Here is a 21,605-nt window from a genome sequence, read left to right as displayed (position 1 = left end):
CCAGTGGAAAGGGACAACGGAATCATTCCCTAATCCCAGTGCTGGGACAAATTCCACGAGCGACCCGTGGCTTTGTCATTCAGAGGATCGGGATTCCCAGCTCCTCCCCGCTGCGGGAAGCAGCCGCAGGCGGGATAGGGAATGGAGCTCTCCATGGTGCCCTGGATTATGGATGCAGCCGGAGCTCAGGAGCGGCACCAAGGTCCCCCTCAGAGGGAGGTTTTGGGGGGTGCCACCCCCAAAATGTCACCCCCGGCAGCCACAGGGACACAGGAGCCCCATGGACCCCTGCGGAGCTCCTCAGGGAGTGGAATTCTGTTTTTCCAAGGAATGCCTCTGCTCCGGGGGAGGGATGGTTGTGTCTCCAAAGGCAGGCAGCTGGGTTCCCTTCGGAAAAAATTCCCTTCACTCAACTCCCTGCAGTGCAAATATTCCTGATCTGGGTGATTCTGCCTTCCTGGGGTTTTACCAACTCCACATCCGTCAATATTCCCAAAAATCCAACACTTTTTGGACTCTGTCCAACCCTCTCCACAGGACCCTTCCCAAATTCTGATTTCGTACACATTCCTGCTTCCCAGCTCTCTAACAGAGCCAGGATGGGGCTGAAAAAATTTTGGGAATAGAAGGGAGACTAAAAATCCTGCAGTTTAATCCAACCCTGGGATCCATGGAGTTATCCCTACCCTGACCCAGGGAGAATGAGATGGGAAATTAAGCTGGAATCAGGTGGAACAAACCCAAGCCAATTTTTCCCTCTGGCTCCCGTTTTATCTCCGATTCCACCTCATCTTTTACGAAGGCATCCTTTGGAAAACTCATCCCACATTCCTTCGGCTTGGGAAGAATTCCGAGGCCTCCTCACGAAGCAAATTAAGAATTGATTGGTCTCCGGGGCGAGTTCCTTTCCAGAGGAGCTTCCTCAGAGACAAATGGGCCTTAATCACGGAATATTGCGTGACTCAAAGGCGGCATCATCACGGAGCTTTTCCAAAACCTCATTTTCCAACCAGCCATTCCGGCCAGGAAGGGACTTAACAAAACGCCGGGCACGAGTTCAGCGGTTTCTGAGCATTTTTCCAGGAGCACTTGAGGAGTTATTTTCCCATTACCTGTCAGGAGCCGGCTCGGGCTGCTGGAAATTAAGGTTGGCTTTGGGGTCAGCTGCTCATTCCAAAAATCAGGGGGAATTTTCTTCCTCTCTTAATTCAGGACTTTTGTGCCCCAGCAAATCGTTCCCAAAATTACTTTCTTTTTTATTTTTTTTTTTTTTGGTTGTTGATGTGTTTTGTAGGATCCCATCAAATCCCATCCCACAAACTCAGCTGTCCCAGAGATGTTTCCAGTGCGAGGATGGAATAAAAAAAATTTGATTTAAACTGGTGGAGACCCCCAAAAAGGAGGGGGAGAATCCAGGTGTTGCCTCCTCTTAATTTCATAGGCACAGCAAGGAAAGGATGGATCCAGGCTTTTCTGGGAGTCACACAGCGAAAGGAAAACCCCAAAAAATCTGGAATGCCCTTACTCGTTCTCCCTTTGGTCCCAGAAATCCCCGCTCGCCCTAAAAACAGGAAAAGAAAAAAAAAAGGTGAATTACTCCCTTTTTATTCCCTCTGGTGTTGCTCAGGCCATTGATTCCCACTCCAAGCCACTTAAAACTCCTGGAGCTGGAATTCAGATCCTCTGGACACTCTGGAAAACCCTCAGCTCGCCATGAAATGTTGTGGAAATCCCAAATTTATGGATTAGGCAATGAATAAAACCCCAGGGGAGCTGAGGTGGGGTTTTCCTGACTCCATGCTCAGCACAGTGTGGGATTGCTGCTGGATTTCCCATCCCAATGGGATTCAGCGCCTCCATCCTGCAGGGGTGGGATGGCATCCTGAAAATGAAGGATTTCCCAAATTCCTCCCTCAAACCTGTTAATGGAATCTGTGTGGAATAGGAGCTGGAGCGCAGAGCACACGAGGCTGATCCAGGGCCTCTCCCAGCCCATTCCCAGGAGATCCTGGTGCTCTCCCAGTCCATTCCCAGGAGATCTGGGATGATTCCCAAAGCCTGATCCAGGGGCTCTCCCAGTCCATTCCAACATTTTCCCAGGAGATCCAGGGGCTCTCCCAGCCCATTCCCAGGAGATCTGGGATGATTCCCAAAGGCTGATCCAGGGGCTCTCCCAGTCCATTCCCAGAAGATCCAGGGGCTCTCCCAGCCCATTCCCAGGATATCCTGGGATAATTCCCAAAGCTGGATCCAGGGGCTCTCCCAGTCCATTCCCAGGAGATCTAGGGGTTCTCCCAGCCCATTCCCAGGAGATCCTGGGATGATTCCCAAAGGCTGATCCAGGGCCTCTCCCAGCCCATTCCCAGGAGATCCAGGGCCTCTCCCAGCCCATTCCCAGGAGATCCTGGGATGATTCCCAAGGGCTGATCCAGGGGCTCTCCCAGTCCATTCCAACATTTTCCCAGGAGATCCAGGGGCTCTCCCAGCCCATTCCCAGGAGATCTGGGATGATTCCCAAAGGCTGATCCAGGGGCTCTCCCAGCCCATTCCCAGAAGATCCAGGGGCTCTCCCAGTCTACTCCCAGGAGATCCTGGGATGATTCCCAAAGTTTGATCCAGGGGCTCTCCCAGCCCATTCCAGGAGATCTGGGATAATTCCCAAAGCCTGATCCAGGGGCTCTCCCAGCCCATTCCAACATTTTCCCAGGAGATCCAGGGGCTCTCCCAGCCCACTCCCAGGAGATCCTGGGATTATTCCCACTGGTTTAAAAGGGCAGCTGCTCCCCACAACACCAGGACACCATGTGGAGAAGATAAAAGATGTAGATCAGAGCTGTAGATAAGAATTGCAGATAAGATAAGAGTTGTAGATAAGAATTGCAGATAAGATAAGAGTTGTAGATAAGATAAGAATACCAGATAAGATAAGAGCTGTAGATAAGATCAGTTCTTACTCTTTGGCCTTTCACGCCTGGGAAGCCTTTTGGACCCTGGAAAAAACCACATAAAAAACATGTGAGGATCCACAAAAACAGGAGGAAAGCGGGAAGGTGGGAAGCTGGGAAAGAGCAGCCTCCATCCAAAGGCAGAGCTGCTTCCAGGGGTGGGCTCCAGCATGGAAAAGCTGCTGGAAGAACCAGCACAGGAGCTCCTACTTTAATCCTCTGTGCACCACCGGGATCTCCTGGCAGGTGGACAAATTCAGCCAAATTCCCTCATTCTGAGAATCCCACTGGGATTTTTGGGACCCTCAGCATCAAGGAAAAGCCGGGTTGCTCCAAGAGGTTGCTCCAGGGTGGGGGTGGGATCCTTGAGGGGGATCTCCAGATCCCGTGGAGGCCAAGCCAGGATGGGAAGCACATTTGGGGAGGTGCAAAGCCATCGTGCTCACCCCTGTTTGCTAAATTCCCGGGAATATGCAGGGAGATGGGAATTTCCATCTGCAGGAACACCTTCCACTATCCCAGGATGCTCCAAGTCTCGTCCAACCTGGCCTTGGACACTGCCAGGGAGGGGGCAGCCACAGCTTTTCTGGGAATTCTGTGCCAGGACCTCCCCAGCCTCACAGGGAAGAATTTCTTCCCAATATCCCATTTATCCCTGCCCTATTCCATTTTAAAGCCATTTCCCCATTTCCTATTCCTCCGTGTCCTTATTAAAAATCCTCTTCCTTTCATTCCATGAAAAACTACTAACTCATAAATAAATAATAATAAATAATAATGAGTTTATCCAAATTCCAGCTGCCGTTTGTGTCTCCCCCTACTCAGCCCCCTCCAGCGGAACAAGAGCCTGAAATTCCTGCCCTGAAATTCCTGAAATTCTCCCAGACCTGACAACAGCAGGCAGGGATTGATATTCCAGGAGACCTTCCAAACCTTGGGATGAGCCACCCAAATGGACAAGGACAGTAAGGAATTCACAGGATTCCCAATCCCCCATCCCGCTGGAATTCAGGTTCCCAAATCTCTATTTCCCACGGGAAGAATCCCGTTTTTTCTCCCCTCATGGTTCCTGAGGACTCTGCCAGCCGTGGGTCCGTGGTTTTCCGGGAATATCGGAGCACTCACCATCATTCCAGGGGGACCCCGCATTCCCACGATGCCCTCGTCACCCTGGGGGACGCAGAGGGGCAGGGATTGAAATGGGGAGTGAGGAACACAGGGAATCCCAAACCCACAAACCATCCGCTGGGAATGGGGCAGGCAGCATTCCCTGTCTCCAGAGGACCCGTCCAACCTCCTTATCCCTCCATCAGGATGAGGTGCCGGCTGTTCTTATGGATTGGGATGGAAGACTGCGCTGGAGGGCCCATGGACCTCCTTGAGCTGACCCTACAGGACCTGCCTTTAAACCTCAGGAATTGCCCAAATTCCAAATAACTGAGGCCAAATTTAGGTCTCCCATATGAAGCCAGCGCAACCTGAGATCCTGGGATTTAGATTTATGCCGGAGTCAGGAGAGCAGAAACATTATTCCATAATTTCCTTTGGATAATGAAGCTCCAGCGAGGTTTGCCCACAGCTGTTGACATTTCCAGGGAGCGTTTTGCCTCGGGGGCCTCATGCCAAAGCAGGTGGGGAGTTTGTCCCAATGGATTGGGCCATAAAATCCCGATTTATTTGTGGGACAGCCACAGGAGCAGCAAATTTAAACACGGCCTCTGATTCCAACTTTGTCTTTTCCGGAACGAGACCAAAACTTCTCAGGGATAGGGAACTGGGATAGGAATACTGGGATAGGAATGAAAAGGGAATTTTCCTGCCTGAAACCCTTCAGGAATTTCTGGGATGGGTGGGAGCGAGGTGATGGATAAAGCTGCCTCCACAGGGGGCTGGAGGCTGCAGGAATCCAAGCCTGGAATATTTATGGAATATTTATTTATTTACCCGCGGGCCAGGGAATCCACGGGGACCTCTCAGGCCAGTGTCTCCAATGCCGGCTTCTCCCTGGGAAGCGGAGAATTCCAGAGGTGTCACTGGGAGCAGGGAAACCCCAACACACAATTCCTGATTAGTCTGGCCAGGATTGAAGTCCCAGGAAGACCCAGGAGACCCAAATCCAGGGATTTTCTGCTGTTCTCTCTGGAGGGTGCTCCAGGAACCATGGGAAGAAGGGAGTGAGGGTGGAATGGGATGAAGTAGGATGGGGTCAGGGATGAGGAGCCAGGAGAAGGCAGGGATTTGTCCCATTCCCATCCCAGGATTTCTGCTCATGACTTTCCCGGGAGGGTGGCGCTGACCTTGTTGCCTTTGGGTCCAGGTGTCCCAGGAATTCCCTGCGGGACAAGGAGAGCAAAACAAAAGGGAGGATTTGCTTTGGAAGTGCTCAGTGCTCTCCTAGCCCAACGTTCCCAGGGGATGGAAGCCGATCCAGCCCAGATCCCTCATCCATCCCTCCCAAAAGGCACAGGGAATATAAATCCACCTCTTTTCCCGGGGATCCTGATGGTCCCACGGGCCCAGGAGATCCACTCCGGCCTCTCCTCCCGCGCTCCCCCTGGAAAACAAAACCTTTTGAGAGGAGAAGACACGGATGTGAAAGGTCCCAATTTCCCTGATCCAGACCAAGGCAGGAGCTGGTGATCCAAGGGTTCCCCACACTGGCAGGAATTTCCTCATGGAAAAGGGGGCCAGGCCTTGGCAGGGGCTGCCCAGGGAGGTCTGGAGTGCCCATCCCTGGAGGTGTCCAAGGAATTCCTGGAGGTGGCACTCACTGGGGATTTGGCGCAGCTTGGACCCCATGACCTCGGAGGGCTTTCCCAACCTGGGATTCTGGGATTCCTCCCTCTGTTCCCAGGGATTAATGACCCCAAAATCCCAGCTGCCATCCCCATGGCCACTCCTTCCCAGTCCCACCACTGAATTCCCAGGAAGAACAACTTCCTGGGAGCCCCACTGATTTCTTTTGGAACCTCAGGATCGTCCCATCGTTCTAATCATTCCCAGTACCTTTCCTTTCCCAGCTGGGATTTGTTCCCACTTCCCTGGCAGCCTCCAGGCTCAGAAAGACCTGGAATTGCGGGGGTTTGGCCCACAGGGACCACCTGGCACAGGCGGTTTGCTCTTTGTGGTCCCACAATGACACCCATGGTGTGCCCTCACCTTCTGTCCTGGAATTCCGGGCACGCCTGGAGCCCCTCTGTCCCCCTGGGATCCGGGAGTGCCGGCGTTGCCGCGGATTCCTTGGATGCCCTGAGCTCCTGGAGGTCCTGGGGCCCCTGGCTCGCCCTGGAGAGGGAATCACAAGGAATTGGGATATTGGGTGGGATTTTCTGGAGCTCCCGGAGAAAATCTGGAATGTCTCCTTGAATTCCCACAATCAGTGCGTGGAATTTGGGACACCACTTCCACTCCTGATCCATGAGGAGATCCAAGGGCTGGAGAAATTGTCACTGAGCTTTGGGATGCCTTTTTTTCCCAAATTTTGTTGGAAAAGGGGCTTTTCCATGGTTAAACGAGGACAGAGCCTTTGGCTCCTGACCTGTGGTGAATTCAAACATCCCAGGGATCCCTGGAGCTCATCCCTGGATTTTTTTTCCCCAGCCTGGATGTCCCTGCTGATTGCAGAGAGGTCAGCCCAAACCCTTCCATGATTCCGTATTTATCCTCAGGATCTCCCTCTGGATCTCCCTCTGGAATTGGGATATTGGGTGGGATTTGCTGGAGCTCCCGGAGAAAATCTGGGATGTCTCCTTGAATTCCCACAATCAGTGCGTGGAATTTGGGACACCACTTCCACTCCTGATCCATGAGGAGATCCAAGGGCTGGAGAAATTGTCACTGAGCTTTGGGATGTATTTCTTCCCAAGTTTTGGTGGAAAAAGGGCTTTTCCACGGCTAAATAAGGACAGAGCCTTTGGCTCCTGACCTGTGGTGAATTCAAACATCCCAGGGATCCCTGGAGCTCATTCCTGCCAAACCCACAATTCCTTGGATTTTTTCCCCAGCCTGAGATGTCCCTGCTGACTGCAGAGAGGTCAGCCCAAACCCTTCCACGATTCCGTATTTATCCTCAGGATCTCCCTCTGGATCTCCCTCTGGAACGGCCCTTTGGAGGACACAGAGCATTCCCTCTATCCCAAATCCCTCTCCCGCCTTTCCAGGATGATTTTGGTGCTTTCTCTTTGCAGCCACTTCCGTGCTCCACACCCAGCAGTGGAAAACCAGGATGGCAAAGAGGAAAAACCCAGGGGAAAAAAAAATTCCAAGTGAGATTCAACCTTACCTTAAATCCAGGTGCTCCAGCCTGGCCCATGGGACCTCTGAACCCAATTCCTGGTTCTCCCTGTGAAAGGAAAGTCAGGAAAAATCAGGAATTCTCCTTCCAGTGTAAACCCAGCACAGGGAGAGTTTGGTTGGTGCTGCTCCGTGGAGATCCAGCTGGAATCCCACAGAGCTGATCCCATTCCGAGGGCTCCTGCAGAGCCCTCAGCTCCTCTGGATGAGACAAAGCTGCTGGGAATCAGCTCTGGAAAAGCGGGAGCTGGAATGTTCCCGGGAATGGTATCCCAGGACTCTGGGTCAGACTCATTCGCTGGCATGACTCATTCCCATGGTGTCCTGTCCATGTGATCCTCCTGGAATATTCCCGGGAATGTTATCCCAGGATTCTGGGTCAAACACATTCCCTGGCATTGCTCCCAAAGTATCTTGCCTGTGTGATCTCTCCTGGAATATTCCTGGGAATGTTATCCCAGGGCTCTGGGTCACACTTATTCCCTTGCACATTCCAATGTTTATCCATGATCTCCTAGAATATTCCTGGGAATGTATTCCAGATTTGCAAAATTGGCATTACTCATTCCCAAGGTGTCCTGTCCATGTGATCCTCCTGGAATATTCCTGGGAATGTTATCCCAGGATTGTGGGTCAAACACATTCCCTGGCATTACTCCCAAAGTATCCTGTCCATGTGATGCTCCTGGAATATTCCCGGGAATGTTATCCCAGGACTCTGGGTCAGACATTCCTTGCCATTACTCATTCCCACGGTGTCCTGTCCGTGTGATCCTCCTGGAATATTCCTGGGAATGGTATCCTGGGATTCTGGGTCACACTTATTCCCTGGCATGACTCATTTCCAAGGTGTCCTGTCCATGGATCCTCCTGGAATCTCCTCCTGGCCCCCAGCCACACCTGAGGAGGTGACCTGGATGCTGATCCCGAGCTGGGAATGTGGGAGATGGGAAAAGGAGGAGAAGTCCCCCCTGTCTGGCACCAGCTTTGCCCTTTACCTTCTGACCTTCTTCCCCTCGGTCTCCTTTGGCGCCCTGGGAATAAAGAGAGGATTCCGAGGTCATGGAATTGTCACCCCTGAGCACGAGATTTCCGGGGATTCTCTGCATGGAAAGTGGGGAAAAAGCTGGGAAAATGCCCTAATTCCAAGGAATTCAGTGATGGGATGAGAGGGGAGATCAAACGCCTCTCTCAGATCGTGTCTGGGTGAGTGACACCAGTCTCTGCTTCAATTATTGGGTTTTTGGCTAATTTTAAGATAATTGCTTAAAAATGAGTATTTAATGATTATTTAATCATTATAAAATAAGAAATATTATATAAAATAATTATATACATAACTATTATAAATAATAATTAATTGCTTTAAAAAGAATTGCTTTAAAATAAATAAATTCTTTTCAAACACTGAAAGAATGAACTTAAATTAATTTAATTACTTCAGTGCCATGCTCTCTTCTGTCCTGTCTTGGGAGTTTCAGCTTCTCCATAATAAATAATTCTGATGAAGATATTTTTGTCTAATTATTTATTAATAATAAATAATTAGACAAAAAGAGCTTCATCAGAAATAATAAATAATAAATCATTAACAATTAAATAATAATAAATAATTAAATAACAAGCAAATAAATATTAAAATAAATAAAGAAAAATAATAATTTATTTTTTTATGTCAATGTTTTTGGCTTGCCATCATTAGTCCTGCTGGACAGCAGCTCTGTAATTCCTTGGATTTAATCCATGGATATTCCAGGGTTGGGATTGGATCCAGCCCCACCCAGGCTGCTCTTGGAGGAGATTCCCAAATAAACTCTGGAGCCAATTCCAGCACTCACCTTCTCTCCAGGGTCTCCCACGTCCCCAGGCTGTCCCTGCAAGACAAAATTCCCTTTCCAGCCACTCCTCTTCCCTCCTTTTCTCCCAGGATTCCATCCAAAATTCCCCATGGGATTCTGCCTTTCACCAACCCTCCCTTTCTCCTGGAATTCCGTGTCCCGTCCCCCTGGATCTGCCACCTGCTCCCTATAAATTTTCACTGCCCACAGTGTCCGTGAAATGAGGGGTTTTTTGTGGAATTTTTTTCCATCCCTGCCCTCGTGCCAGGGCTGGAATTTCCTTGTCCATCCCATCTTTTAGTTCTCTTATCCAGCAGAAAATGAACATTGGAGACACCTCCTTAAATTTTCAGTGTTGCAGAACACAATAATTCCATCATTTAGGCTGGAAAATTCCTCAAAAATCACTAAATCCAAATTAGAACTTTTGTATTTCCTCCTGAGCGTGGCAGATGTGTGGGAAACTGCTGGAATTTCAAAGGATCAGGCTGGAAAACCCCACCCCTACCTTTTCTCCTTTTTCTCCATGGGCTCCAGGAGCTCCCATTTCTCCCTGGAAAACAATAAATCCCCCAAAAAAATCAATCTCAAAAATTCATTATTCCAAGGAATTTCCCCTTCCCTCTTTGCACCGCTTGAAGTTTTTGGAATCGTAGCATAGAATAATTCCATCATTTAGGCTGGAAAAATCCTCAAAAATCATTCAATTCAACTTTTAAATTTTGGATTTCCTCCTGAGCAGGGCAGATGTGTGGGAAACTGATGGAATTTGGGAACAAAAACCCCAGGAAGGTTTTGGGATAAAGGTGGGAATGTGCCAATCCCAGTTTCCATTGATTGTCCTCTCCACGAGCGTATTCCCGACGGCCTTTCCCTTTCCAGACCCTCTCAGCACAGGGAATTCTGGTTTCAAAGGATCAGGAAAATCCCATCCCTACCTTTTCTCCTTTTTCTCCACGGGCTCCAGGAGCTCCCATTTCTCCCTGGAAAACAACAAATCCCTCCAAAAAATCAATTCAAAAAATTCATTATTCCAAGGAATTTCCCCTTCCCTCTTTGCAGCAGGTGGGTGCTGCCCCCATTCCTGCTGCAGTTTTTGGCAAATATCCATGGAGGAATTCCTGGTTGGGAATTCTCCTGAGCAGTGGGAATGCAGAGGGAAAAGCACAAATCCTGGAGCAAAGGACAAATCCAGGGTTTCCCTATCCCAGGATACTGTGGGCGTTAAAAATTCCATGAATTTGAAGGAGACACAGAAGGAATCCCAAACTGATTGAGGATTCCCAAACCACAAATCCCATGTTTGGATCAGCTGTGAAGGATTCCACCCTGGAATTTCTGCTCATCACCAACGGCAGAACCGGTGATTTCATCTCGATTTTCCTCATTTTTTTCCTGTGATTCCTCAGTTTCCAAAGTGAGACAGCTCTGGGAAAATGGATCATTATCCCGGGAATGCGCATTAAAATGTGGGATAAAAGCACTGACCTTTGGGCCAGGGGAGGAGGCATCTGCTGGGCCACTTCCCTCCTTCTGCAAGGAAAAATGCACTGGGATGGGATGGGATCCGTGGGATGGGATCCGTGGGATGGGATGGGATCCATGGGGTGAGATGGGATCCATGGGATGGGATGGGATGGGATCCATGGAATGGGATCCATGGGATAGGATGAGATGGGATTCATGGGATCCATGGGATGGAATGGGATCCATGGGGTGGGATGGGATCCATCAGATCAATGGGATGGGATTCATGGGATGAGATGAGATGGGATCCACGGGATCCATGGGATGGGATAGGATCAGTGGGATGGGATGGGATCCATCGGATCCATGGGATGGGATCCATGGGATGGAATGAGATGGGATCCACGGGATCCATGGGATAGGATCCATGGAATGGAATCAGATGGGATCTGTGAGATGGGATGGGACCCATGGGGTGGAATGAGATGGGATCTGTGGGATGGGATGGGATCCATGGGGTGGGATCCATGGGGTAGGATCCATGGGATGGGATGGGATCCATACAGTGGGATGAGATGGGATCCATGGGATCCATGGGATGGGATAGGATGGGATCCATGGGATGGGATGGGATCCATGGGATGGGATGAGATGGGATCCACGGGATCCATGGGATGGGATCCATGGGATGGAATCAGATGGGATCTGTGGAATGGGATTGGGGTGGGATCTGTGGGATGGGATCCATGAGATGGAATGGGATGGGATAGGACAGGATCCATGGGATCCATGTGATGGGATCTGTAGGATGGGATGGGATCCATGGGGTGGGTTCCATGGGGTGGGATCCATGGGATCAATGGGATCCATGGGATAGGATGGGATGGCATGGGATGGGATCCGTGGGATGGGATGGAATAGGATCCATGGGATCCATGGGATAGGGTGGGATGGGACGGGAGAAAGGAGCAGCTGCCTCCTCCCTGGGATAAGAGCAGGACAGGAGGAATTCCGTACCTTAATTCTCCTTGGATGATGAGGGCCTGGATATGCCTTGGATTCAAAAGGAGGAGAGGGAAGTGTGAGAGTAGCTGGAAAAACTTTTCCTTGAGCCATGGAAAAGGGACCTCTGAGGAATGGGATGCGAGGAAGGAGCTGGCAAAGCCCAGAGGGAAGCTGGGGGTTTCCAGGGATCACCGGGATCCTTTGGAGGGTTCCTGGTTGGATTTGGGGTGGCTCCAGGCTCCCCATATGCTCCAGCCTGGATGGGACATCTGGGGGCTGCCAGGACCAAGGAATCCCTGAGCAATTCCTGAGGAATCCCTGAGCAATTCCTGAGGAATCCCTGAGCAATTCCTGAGGAATTCCAGGCTTTTGGCAATGGCACAGGTGTCCCACTTTAACCCTGGAATTTCTGGAGAAGGTGTGGATGAGCTCAGCTCATTCCTCCCGGGAATGCAGGGTGAGGGGGGTGATTCCCTGCTTTCAAAGAAATCCATTCACAGGAAAATCACCCTGAATTTCCCATCCTTAACTCCTGGGAATAGGAATTTTTGCTCCTAAATTTTATAAAAATCAACTTTTTCCCCCCGTTTCTGGGATCTTGTGCTACAGATCCCGGGAATGTCCAGGTGTGTCAGGAATGGGCAGGTTTATCACCAACCCCCACAGGGAAATATCTTCAACATTCCAAGGGGATTCCAGTTCCTCTGTTTTCCCCCAAAACCAGATTAATCTGTTCCCTCATTTCCCTGGATAAATTAATGGAGAAGGATCTGTTTGTTCATGAGAAATGCTTCCTGCAGCGCCTGTTTCCTGCTTTATTTATGGATTTTTATCCCTAAATTTCCACGTTCATCGTGTCTTCGCCCAGGTGGGAAAATAAGGACGCACTTCCATTGCTCACCGTGGATCCCAACGGGAATTTCCGAGCTCCTGGAGCACCGGGAGATGAGCTGGTGGTGGAGCCCCCAGGGAAGGGGCCCTGCTTCCTCCTGGATCACAGGGATGGCTCTGGAATGGGATCCTTGCGGGGTGAGATCTCCTGGATCTGTGCCTCGGGATCCCGGAGCCATCGTCGGAATTCCCGTTTTCCTGCGGGAAGGGAAACACAGCGCCTGGATATATGGACGGGGAATGGTTTAAAACCAACAGAGGGGAGAATTGGATTGGGTGGGAGGAAAAAATTCCTTGTCCGGGACATGAGGAGGCCCTGGGAAAGGTTTCCTGGAGAAACTGTGGATTCCCCATCCCTGGAAGTGTCCAAGGCGAGGTTGGATGGGGCTTGGGAGAACCTGGGAGAGTGGAAGATGCCCCTGCCCATGGGTGGGCTTTAGGATCTCTCCCAGCCCACGATTCCATGAATCTCCAATTACAAAATAACAATATTAGCACCAATAAACCAAAATTATCTTTCCCAACCTTAAGAATTCCGTGGTTCCATTTTCCAGTTTACGGCCGGGCCACAAATCCGTGGCCGCTTCAAAGCAATAAAACCTAAAATGTTCCAAAATTGAGCTAAAAATCCCCCCCTGCTCCAGCCATTCCCAGGCAGCTCCATGTTCATTGCACCTGGAGCATCCAATTGGATAAACCATCAATTAATGCCAATTAAGGGCCATATGTTAATCAGCCCCCCGGTGATATTTTGGAATACTTAAGGCACACAAAGTAAAGCAAATAATTCTTGACCTGGCTCCTAAATTGTTCCTGCTTTTCCCTAGCAACAGTAGGAAATGATCCATTGGAAAAATGAGGATATTCCTATCGAGAATATTCCCAGCAATTATTTCCTGAGGCAAATATTTGGGGAATATTTGGATCTGAAAGCAGAAATTTGAATTTGTTGGCCATAAATGTCCTGAGATCTTCCAGGAGCACAAGAAGGAGAAGGAAAAATCAGGATGTGGTGCAGTTATTTAGGAATATTCCCCTTTTTTAAAAATTATATATATTATATTATATTATATTATATTATATTATATTATATTATATTATATTATATTATATTATATTATATTATATTATATTATATTATATTATATTATATTATATTATATTATATTAATTGTATTTTCTCCCCCAGTAATTGAATGGATTTTTAGATGGCTTAAGCAGGGAAAATAAATCCCAAACTCCCAGGAAATGTTGGTGGGTGCAGCTCAGTGAGGTTTCCAGGGATGTTCATCCTGTTTTCCTGGATTTTAACAAACCACGGGATAATTTCTCATGGATAATGAACTCAAATTTCTGGCTCACAAGGGGGAAAAAAACCCCCAATTTTAAGCCATTTAAAACTGGAATTCTTTACTGGAAGAGGATGAGGATGAGGGGAAAAGTGGATAAAAGAGGGATGAAGGATAGGGTGGCATGGGGAGAAGCCACCCAGGGTGGGATTTTTTGGGATAAAGGAAGGAAAATCTCCCAAAGGTGGCACCACAGGATGGCACCACCGCTCGTTTCCCTGGGAATGGCTCTAAAATGCTCCACAGATCCTCCTGGAGGCGATTCCAGAGATTCCAGAGGTTGCCAAGACCTGGCTGAGGTTTGGGATGGATCCCATTTGCTGGGAAATTGCCCGGGCTAATGAGATTCCATTAATTCCGTAATTCCTCTGTAATTTTGGCGGTTTCCTGCTCCAGGAATGAGGCACTCCTGAGAAAAATTGGGAGCCTGCTGATTCCTCGAGGAATGATTTGTTGCTGGCAGGGGGAAAAAGAAAAAAAGGAAGGAAAAGAGGGAAGGGAAAAAAAGGAGGGAAGAGAAAAATGCAAATAAAAGGGAGAGGAAAAAAATTATTCCTGCAGAAAAGGAAAGGGAAAAATAGAAAAAAAAAAAAAAGAGAGGATTTCAGGGAGGAAAATGAAGCAATTGCGGGTTTATGCATATGAAGATGAGGGGGATTTTTCCAAATGAACTCTGGAAAGGAATAAGCTGAAATCCAGAGATGGAGGAGCAGGAATTTTTTGGGATGGTCCCATAACCCCAAAGCAGAGGCTCATCCATGAGTGAGTACCCAGCCCTGCTCTGGACACGTGGATTTGGGCTCATCCCCTCTTCCCTTTGCTTCCAATTAATTCCTGACAGGAATTGCTCCTCAGGGATGGAGCTCCTGGGCTGTTCCAGGTGGAAATTTGTGATTCCTGCTGCTGCTGCTGCTGGGAAAACTGGCAGGAAAACTGGCAGGAAAACTGTCAGAAAAACTGGCTCCATCCCTCCTTGGCATCTCCGGGATGTGGAGCTGCTCCTTCCCTGCCTTTGGAATCTGCTGTTCCCTTCTCATGAGGATAAATGGGATTTTATATTTCCAAATTAAAAAATTTATATTAAAATTTATATTTCCAAATAAAAGTGAGGAAAACATCCTTGGGATGCAGATCCCGTCCTGCTGAGGGAGTTTGGAGTGTCCTAAAAATTTGTGTGAGTTGTTTTGTGTTTATAAAGCTCCTGATAGAATGGGGATCATCAGGAATTGCTGGAGCAAATCCAGAGGAATCCATGGAGCTGCTCCAGGGCTGGAGCCAGCCTGGGAGAGCTGGGGATGTTCCCCTGGAGCAGGGAAGGCTCCAGGGAGAGCTTCCAGCACATTGCAGGGCCTGCAGGGGCTCCAGGAGAGCTGCAGAGGGACTGGGGCCAAGGCCTGCAGGGACAGCACCCAGGGAATGGCTCCCACTGCCAGAGGGCAGGCATGGATGGGATCTTGGCAATGAGGAATTCCTGGCTGGGCTGGGATTGCCAGAGCAGCTGGGGCTGCCCCTGCATCCCTGCAATGCCCAAGGCCAGGCTGGACACTGGGGCTGGAGCAGCCTGGGATGGTGGGATTGGAATGGGATGGGGTTGAAGGGCCCTTCCCACCCAAACTGCTCTGGGATTCTGGGATTTGGGACACTCAGAATCCATCCCGAGGGATTTTTATGGAAGTTGGGGATGGAAAAGGGAAGGGAGACCCTTCCTGGAGTCCTGAGATTCCCAGCGAAGCCCCCGGATCCCAAAATTCCTTCCTAGAGAGGAGTCGGGGTGGGGATGGATCCAATCCCAGGTGGGAGAGCTGGGAATGGAGGGAATTCCCTGGGAGAGGGAGACTGGGGTGGGATTTTGGGAAGGGATTCCCAGAGCAGCTGGGGCTGCCCCTGATCCCTGGGATGTCCAAGGCCAGGCTGGACACTGGGGCTGGGATGGTGGAAGATTCCCTGCCATGTCAGGGGGATGCAATGGGATGATCCTTAAAATCCCATCCCGCCCAAACCATTCCAAACCCGCTGGATTTGGGCTCCATCCTCTGCGTTCCTCCAGCCTGACCATTCCCAGCAGAGGGAATTGCTGCACCCAGGGGGGAAAGCAGAGGCCAGGATGCTCTTGGCACATCCCGGTGCCTCCAGAGCCGCGGTTCCCACTCCAGGGTTTTCTGTTGGAGCCGGGAGCCCTCTCGTGGCTGCTGAGCCGTCGGGATTCCAGCTCCGTGATTATCCCTGGAATTCATTTCCCGAGCCAGGGCAGGGATAAAGGGATGGGGGGAGCAGAAGGAAGAGCTCGGCAAACTGGAGAAACCAGATTGGGATTTCCTGGAGCAGGATCTCCCCACTTCCAGCCACTCCTCTTTGCCGTCCTTAAAAATATCCTTGCTGATGCTGTTCCTGCAGCTCCAAGGAAATATCCCAGAGATTTTCCCCTTTGCTTTTTAAAGCTGGTGCTGTCCTGCCTCTGGGTATTTACAAGAATTCCATAGGGATACAACAATATCCAGACTGGAGAGTGCTGGGTTTGGAGCAAAGTTTGGGAAGGGAATCTCTGCCCAGAAGAGCAGGAAAACAGATTTTAGGGATCAGGGAAAATCCCCAAATTCCTGCCTGGACCCTAAAATCCTTCTCTTTAAATGACTCAGATGCTCCAGAGCGCAGCAGGAATATCTGTGGAATATCCTGGGACCACATCCATGAATTTCCATACCCATGGAAAGTGGGAAGGAAAAGGAAATAAATCTTGTGGGAAGCATAGTTTAAATTCCCTGTTTGGAGTCGGCATTATCCCTGTTTTAAAAGGCTTGGGAATCATCAACTCTTCAGGCAACCAAGCTGAAATAACACAAGGATGGTGTGGCCAGATGGGATCAGGTAAAATGGGATTATCCTGGTTTTCCCCCCAAAATTGTGGATTTAACCAACAAAACATTTCCAAAGGGATTTTTTTGCCCTGCCCATTCCAGGAGCTCTGGTGTTCTCCAGGGATGTGGAGAAGCCTTTCCAGGATTAAGATTTGCGTCCCAGTCCATCAGAAATCCTCGGAAAATCGTACCTGGCTGGTGTCCTGCTGGGCTTGTCCTTCCAGCCTCTGCTCCAAGGGCTGCAGGAGATCCAGGGAATGGTTTTCCTGCAGGTCTCCTGGACGTGGTGGGGGCACAGCCAAGCTCTGCAGAGAGGGATGGATAAACGCCAACAAAATTCCATGAATCACTGGAAAAACTGGAAAAAAATGTATAGCAGGGCCCTTTCCCGAGGCTTGACACTGATCCATCCAGAAATCCTTTCTCTAATTTAATTTTTCATTGCAATAAAACAGGGGAAAACTCAGAATTCCAGTGATCTGTCCAGTCAAGCTCTGCGAATTTTCACTCCTTTGCACCCATCCAATCAGTGCCAAAGGAAAAGGAAGGAATCCCTGAGGGATTGAGGGATGCTCTGATGGTCCCAAATCCTTTTTTTTCTGGTTTGGGATGGGCTCCCCAAGCTCACCAGAGACAGTTTTGGGGTCTCTGCATCCCAAATCCCAACTTTTGCCAGCTCCAGGGTTGTGTGTCTTGGTGCAAACCTTTCCTCTCAAACCCCCAAAATGCCCTAATCCAGCTTGAAAAAATCTGGGAGGAACCTGAGGACACAGGAGGAGCCTGGGGCTGAGGGGGAATGTCCTGTCCCACCCTGCCCAGGTCTCTGAGGAATTGGATCATCCTGATCCAGCCACAGAGGGAGATAAAACTCCATGGAGAGAAGCCTTGAAATTGTGGATAAATCCCCGATTTCCATAAATAGGAGCTGTTAATCGGGATGCAGGTGGCTGGAATTTGTCTGGTTACTCCAGATGAGGGCTCTGGAGTCACAGCATCATGGAATGTCCTGAGTGGGAAGTGACCCACAGGGATCATCCCAGCAATCCCACCCTGTCCCTGTCCAAACACTCCTGGAGCTCTGGCAGTCCCAGCAGGGACAATCCCAATCCATCCTGACAACGGGACTGGATCCACCCCTGCCAGGGCAGGAGACATTCCACAGAATCCCAGGATAGAAAAGAATTCCAGGGCCATAGAATTCAACCTGTGACTGAGCCCACCTTGTCCCCAGTGCCACCCCCAGAGCCCCAAGTGTCACCTGCCAGGGATGGGCACTGCAAACCTCCCTGGGCAGCCCCTGCCAAGGCCTGACCCCCTTTCCATGGGGAAATTCCTGCTGATTCCACCCTGAGGCTCCCCTGGCCCAGCCTGGGGCCGTTCCCTCTGCTCCTGTCCCTGTGCCCTGGAGCACAGCCCGACCCCCCTGGCTGTCCCCTCCGGGCAGGGACTTGTGCAGAGCCACAAGGGCCCCTGAGCCTCCTTTGCTCCAGGTCAGCCCCTTCCCAGCTCCCTCAGCCCCTCCTGGTTCTCCAGCCCCTTCCCAGCTCCCTCAGCCCCTCCTGGTTCTCCAGCCCCTTCCCAGCTCCCTCAGCCCCTCCTGGTTCTCCAGCCCCTTCCCAGCTCCCTCAGCCCCTCCTGGTTCTCCAGACCCTTCCCAGCTCCCTCAGCTTTTCCTGGCTCTCCAGACCTTTCCCAGCTCTGTTCCGTTCCCTGAACATCCTCCATGTCCTTCCTGGTTGGAAGAGCCCTAAACTGGGAGCAAAAACCCCAATTTCATCTTTCCTGCTGTTTATTTTCACCTCAGAGATTCCTCCAGACAGCGGCACCTCCAGGGTCTCCAGCTCCAGGCTCTGTCCCTCTCCTGTCACCTCCATGCTGGCCGGGACATGGTGGGAAGTGTGGGACACCAGCGGATCCTGCCTCATCAAACCAAGGGATTGGTGTGACAGTGACAGCCCCGGATCCTGCCACACCACAGGGATTGGTGTGACAGTGACAGCCCCGGATCCTGCCACACCAGAATCAGGGATTGGTGTGACAGTGACAGACCCGGGTCCTGCCACACCAGAACCAGGCATTGGTGTGACAGTGACAGCCCCGAGCTCCCAGGAGCCACACCCGTGAGGAGCTGGGTCCTGGTGGCTTCATCCCAACCTTTCCCAACCTTCCAGCACGCTCTGTCCCACTTGGTGACATCCAAACTTTCCTTCCAAGGAATCCTCCTCCCTCCCTGGGATCCCTTTTGCTGTCGAGACCCCACTCCTGACCCCTTTTGGTGCCTCTGGCCCCACACCCACCACCCCAAAAGCTCCCAGAGGGCACAAGGACACTTTGGTGGCTTTGGGAATGGCTCCTATGGACAATAAATGATTGAATGGGAATGATTGAATTTCCTACAAGAAATTCAATGATTCCTTCATTCCCACTAAAAATTGAGTGCTTTGTATCCCTTTATCCCAAAGATCCCAGATCCACAGCCTCTCCCAAGCCACCGTGACCTGCTCAAGGACAGAGGTGACCCCGATGGCTTTGGTGGCTTTGAGAACGGCTCCTATGGACAACAAATGATTGAATGGGAATGACTGAATTTCCTACAAGACATTGGGAACGATTTCTTCATTCCCATTAAAAAATGAGTGTTTTGCATCCCTTTATCCCAAAGATCCCAGACCTCGGTGCCAGCCACAGCCTCTCCCAAGCCACCGTGACCTGCTCGAGGACAGAAGTGATCCCGATGGCTTTGGTGGCTTTGAGAATGGCTCCTATAGACAACAAAGACTGATTCCTTCATTCCCATTAAAAAAATAGTGTTTTGTATCCCTTTATCCCAAAGACCCCAGATCCACAGCCTCTCCCAAGCCACCATGACTTGCTCGAGGACAGAGGTGACCCTGACGGCTTTGGTGGCTTTGGGAATGGTTCCTATGGACAACAATGCACGATTCCTTCATTCCCATTAAAAAATGAGTGTTTTGTATCCCTTTATCCCAAAGATCCCAGATCCCGGTGCCAGCCACAGCCTCTCCCAAGCCACCATGACCTGCTCGAGGACAGAGGTGACCCCGATGGCTTTGGTGGCTTTGAGAATGGCTCCTATGGACAACAAATGATTGGGAATGATTGAATTTCCTACAAGACATTGGGAATAATTCCTTCATTCCCATTAAAAAATGAATGTTTTGTATTCCCTTTATCCCAAAGATCCCAGATCCACAGCCTCTCCCAAGCCACCATGACCTGCTCGAGGACAGAAGTGACCCCGATGGCTTTGGTGGCTTTGGGAATGGTTCCTATAGACAACAAAGACTGATTCCTTCATTCCCATTAAAAAATAGTGTTTTGTATCCCAAAATCCCAAAGCCACCCCCAGCCACAGCCTCTCCCAAGCCACCACGATGACAGAGCTGACCCCGATGGCTCTGGTGGCTTTGGGAATGTTCCTATGCCTACAATGCCTGGAGGCTGCCACCCCGTTAAAAATGAGTGTTTTGTATCCGTCTTTAGGCCCAAAGCTCCCTGGTTTTCCATGGAAGTTCTGCTCGTCCTGGAGCCACCATGACTGCCTGAGGACACATCCAGCCCGTCCAGCTTTGGTTGCCTCGGAGAAGCTCCCTAAGCAGCGACAACTGATTGGGAATGATTGAATTTCACACATGGATTCACCTCATACCCTCAAAAAGAGTGCCTTTACCCTTTACAATTCCCATCCCAGGTGTGTCAGTCACCTCTCCTGCCCCTCCCAGCACAGTCTGTCAGTCCTTGGAATTCCAGAAGGGTTCATTGGACAACAATGGCCGTCAGCCATTAAAAAGAGTGCCCTCTAGCCCTAAGAGGACATTGGGCCATCCAGGTGTCCTTTGTCCCTAGTCCCCACTATGACAGCGCCCTACCCCTCCTCTGCCCCTCTCCCCGGGGTTCAAACGGAGGGCAGCCACCCGGGGCTCAGGGGAGTTCTGTTGGAGCTGGTGCGTGCCTTCAGAGGCCATGTGAAGGCCTGAATAAACTCTGGATCCAAACCGTCCATCAGGACCCACTCCTTTCCTTCACCGTCGCCCTTAAAGCTTCTCTGGCCGGGAGACCTCAGCAGCGCAGCCCCTGGTATGGGGAAGCTCCATCCCAGCACCACAGAGCTCCTGCAGGCCTCGGACTTGTCTGCAGTGCCCAGACAGATTCCCGCCCAAAGTGTCTGTGGGGTGAAACACCACACCCCCAGCACCCAAAGTGTCTGTGCTGTGAATACCACACACCCATAGAGCCCAAGAGTGTTTGTGCGGATTCAAAGACCCACACACCCCTGGGAGGACACGGGCCAAGGTGTCCTTTGTGGCGTGTCCCCGCTGTCACCCTGCCCCGTCCCAGCTCTCTCTGGGGTTCAAAGGAGCACCACCCATAGAGCTCAAGGAGTGTCTGTGGGGCTGGTACACCATTCACACCCCTGTGGGCCAAAATAAAGCTGTTGGATGCAAACACCCTGCACACCAGCTCGCTCAAAACGTCACCTCGCCTGGGGTAAACACCACACACCAGCAAACCTAAGGAGTGCCCGTGGTTGGTGAAAGCCACACACCCAGCACCAAAAGTGTCTGTAGGTGAATTGCAGGCCCAGACACACCCAGCCAGCCCAAAGTGTCTGTGGGGTGAAACACCACACACCCATAGAGCCAAAAGTGTCTGTGGGGTGAAACACCACACACCCAGCTGGCCAAAAGTGTCTGTGGGGTGAAACACCACACACCCATAGAGCCCAAAGTGTCTGTGGGGTGAAACACCACACACCCATAGAGCCAAAAGTGTCTGTGGGGTGAAACACCACACACCCACAGGCCAAAAGTGTCTGTGGGGTGAAACACCACACACCCAGCAGCCAAAAGTGTCTGTGGGGTGAAACACCACACACCAGCCAGCCCAAAGTGTCTGTGGGGTGAAAACACCACAGCTACTGTTTTTTGGATCCTGCCCAGC

General features: G+C 50.6%; 1 protein-coding gene across 1 annotated transcript in view; it reads right to left on the bottom strand.

The window, feature by feature from the left end:
• Window positions 1–21,605, bottom strand: part of LOC115910598 (collagen alpha-1(VII) chain-like) — a 107,296-nt gene that overhangs the window by 27,010 nt on the left and 58,681 nt on the right. The window contains 17 exon segments of the mRNA XM_030960850.1: window positions 1,526–1,561; window positions 2,955–2,990; window positions 4,071–4,115; window positions 4,890–4,949; window positions 5,243–5,278; window positions 5,428–5,499; window positions 6,105–6,230; window positions 7,228–7,287; window positions 8,237–8,272; window positions 9,077–9,112; window positions 10,015–10,059; window positions 10,565–10,609; window positions 11,561–11,596; window positions 12,450–12,493; window positions 12,496–12,637; window positions 16,835–16,948; window positions 18,443–18,651. Coding sequence (XP_030816710.1) covers window positions 1,526–1,561; window positions 2,955–2,990; window positions 4,071–4,115; window positions 4,890–4,949; window positions 5,243–5,278; window positions 5,428–5,499; window positions 6,105–6,230; window positions 7,228–7,287; window positions 8,237–8,272; window positions 9,077–9,112; window positions 10,015–10,059; window positions 10,565–10,609; window positions 11,561–11,596; window positions 12,450–12,493; window positions 12,496–12,637; window positions 16,835–16,948; window positions 18,443–18,651 — 1,178 coding nt within the window.

Source organism: Camarhynchus parvulus, chromosome 1A (assembly GCF_901933205.1).
Source record: "Camarhynchus parvulus chromosome 1A, STF_HiC, whole genome shotgun sequence".
NCBI lineage: Eukaryota > Metazoa > Chordata > Aves > Passeriformes > Thraupidae > Camarhynchus > Camarhynchus parvulus.
Note: the sequence above shows the minus strand (reverse complement) of the source record. Positions and strands in the feature narration are given on the sequence as shown.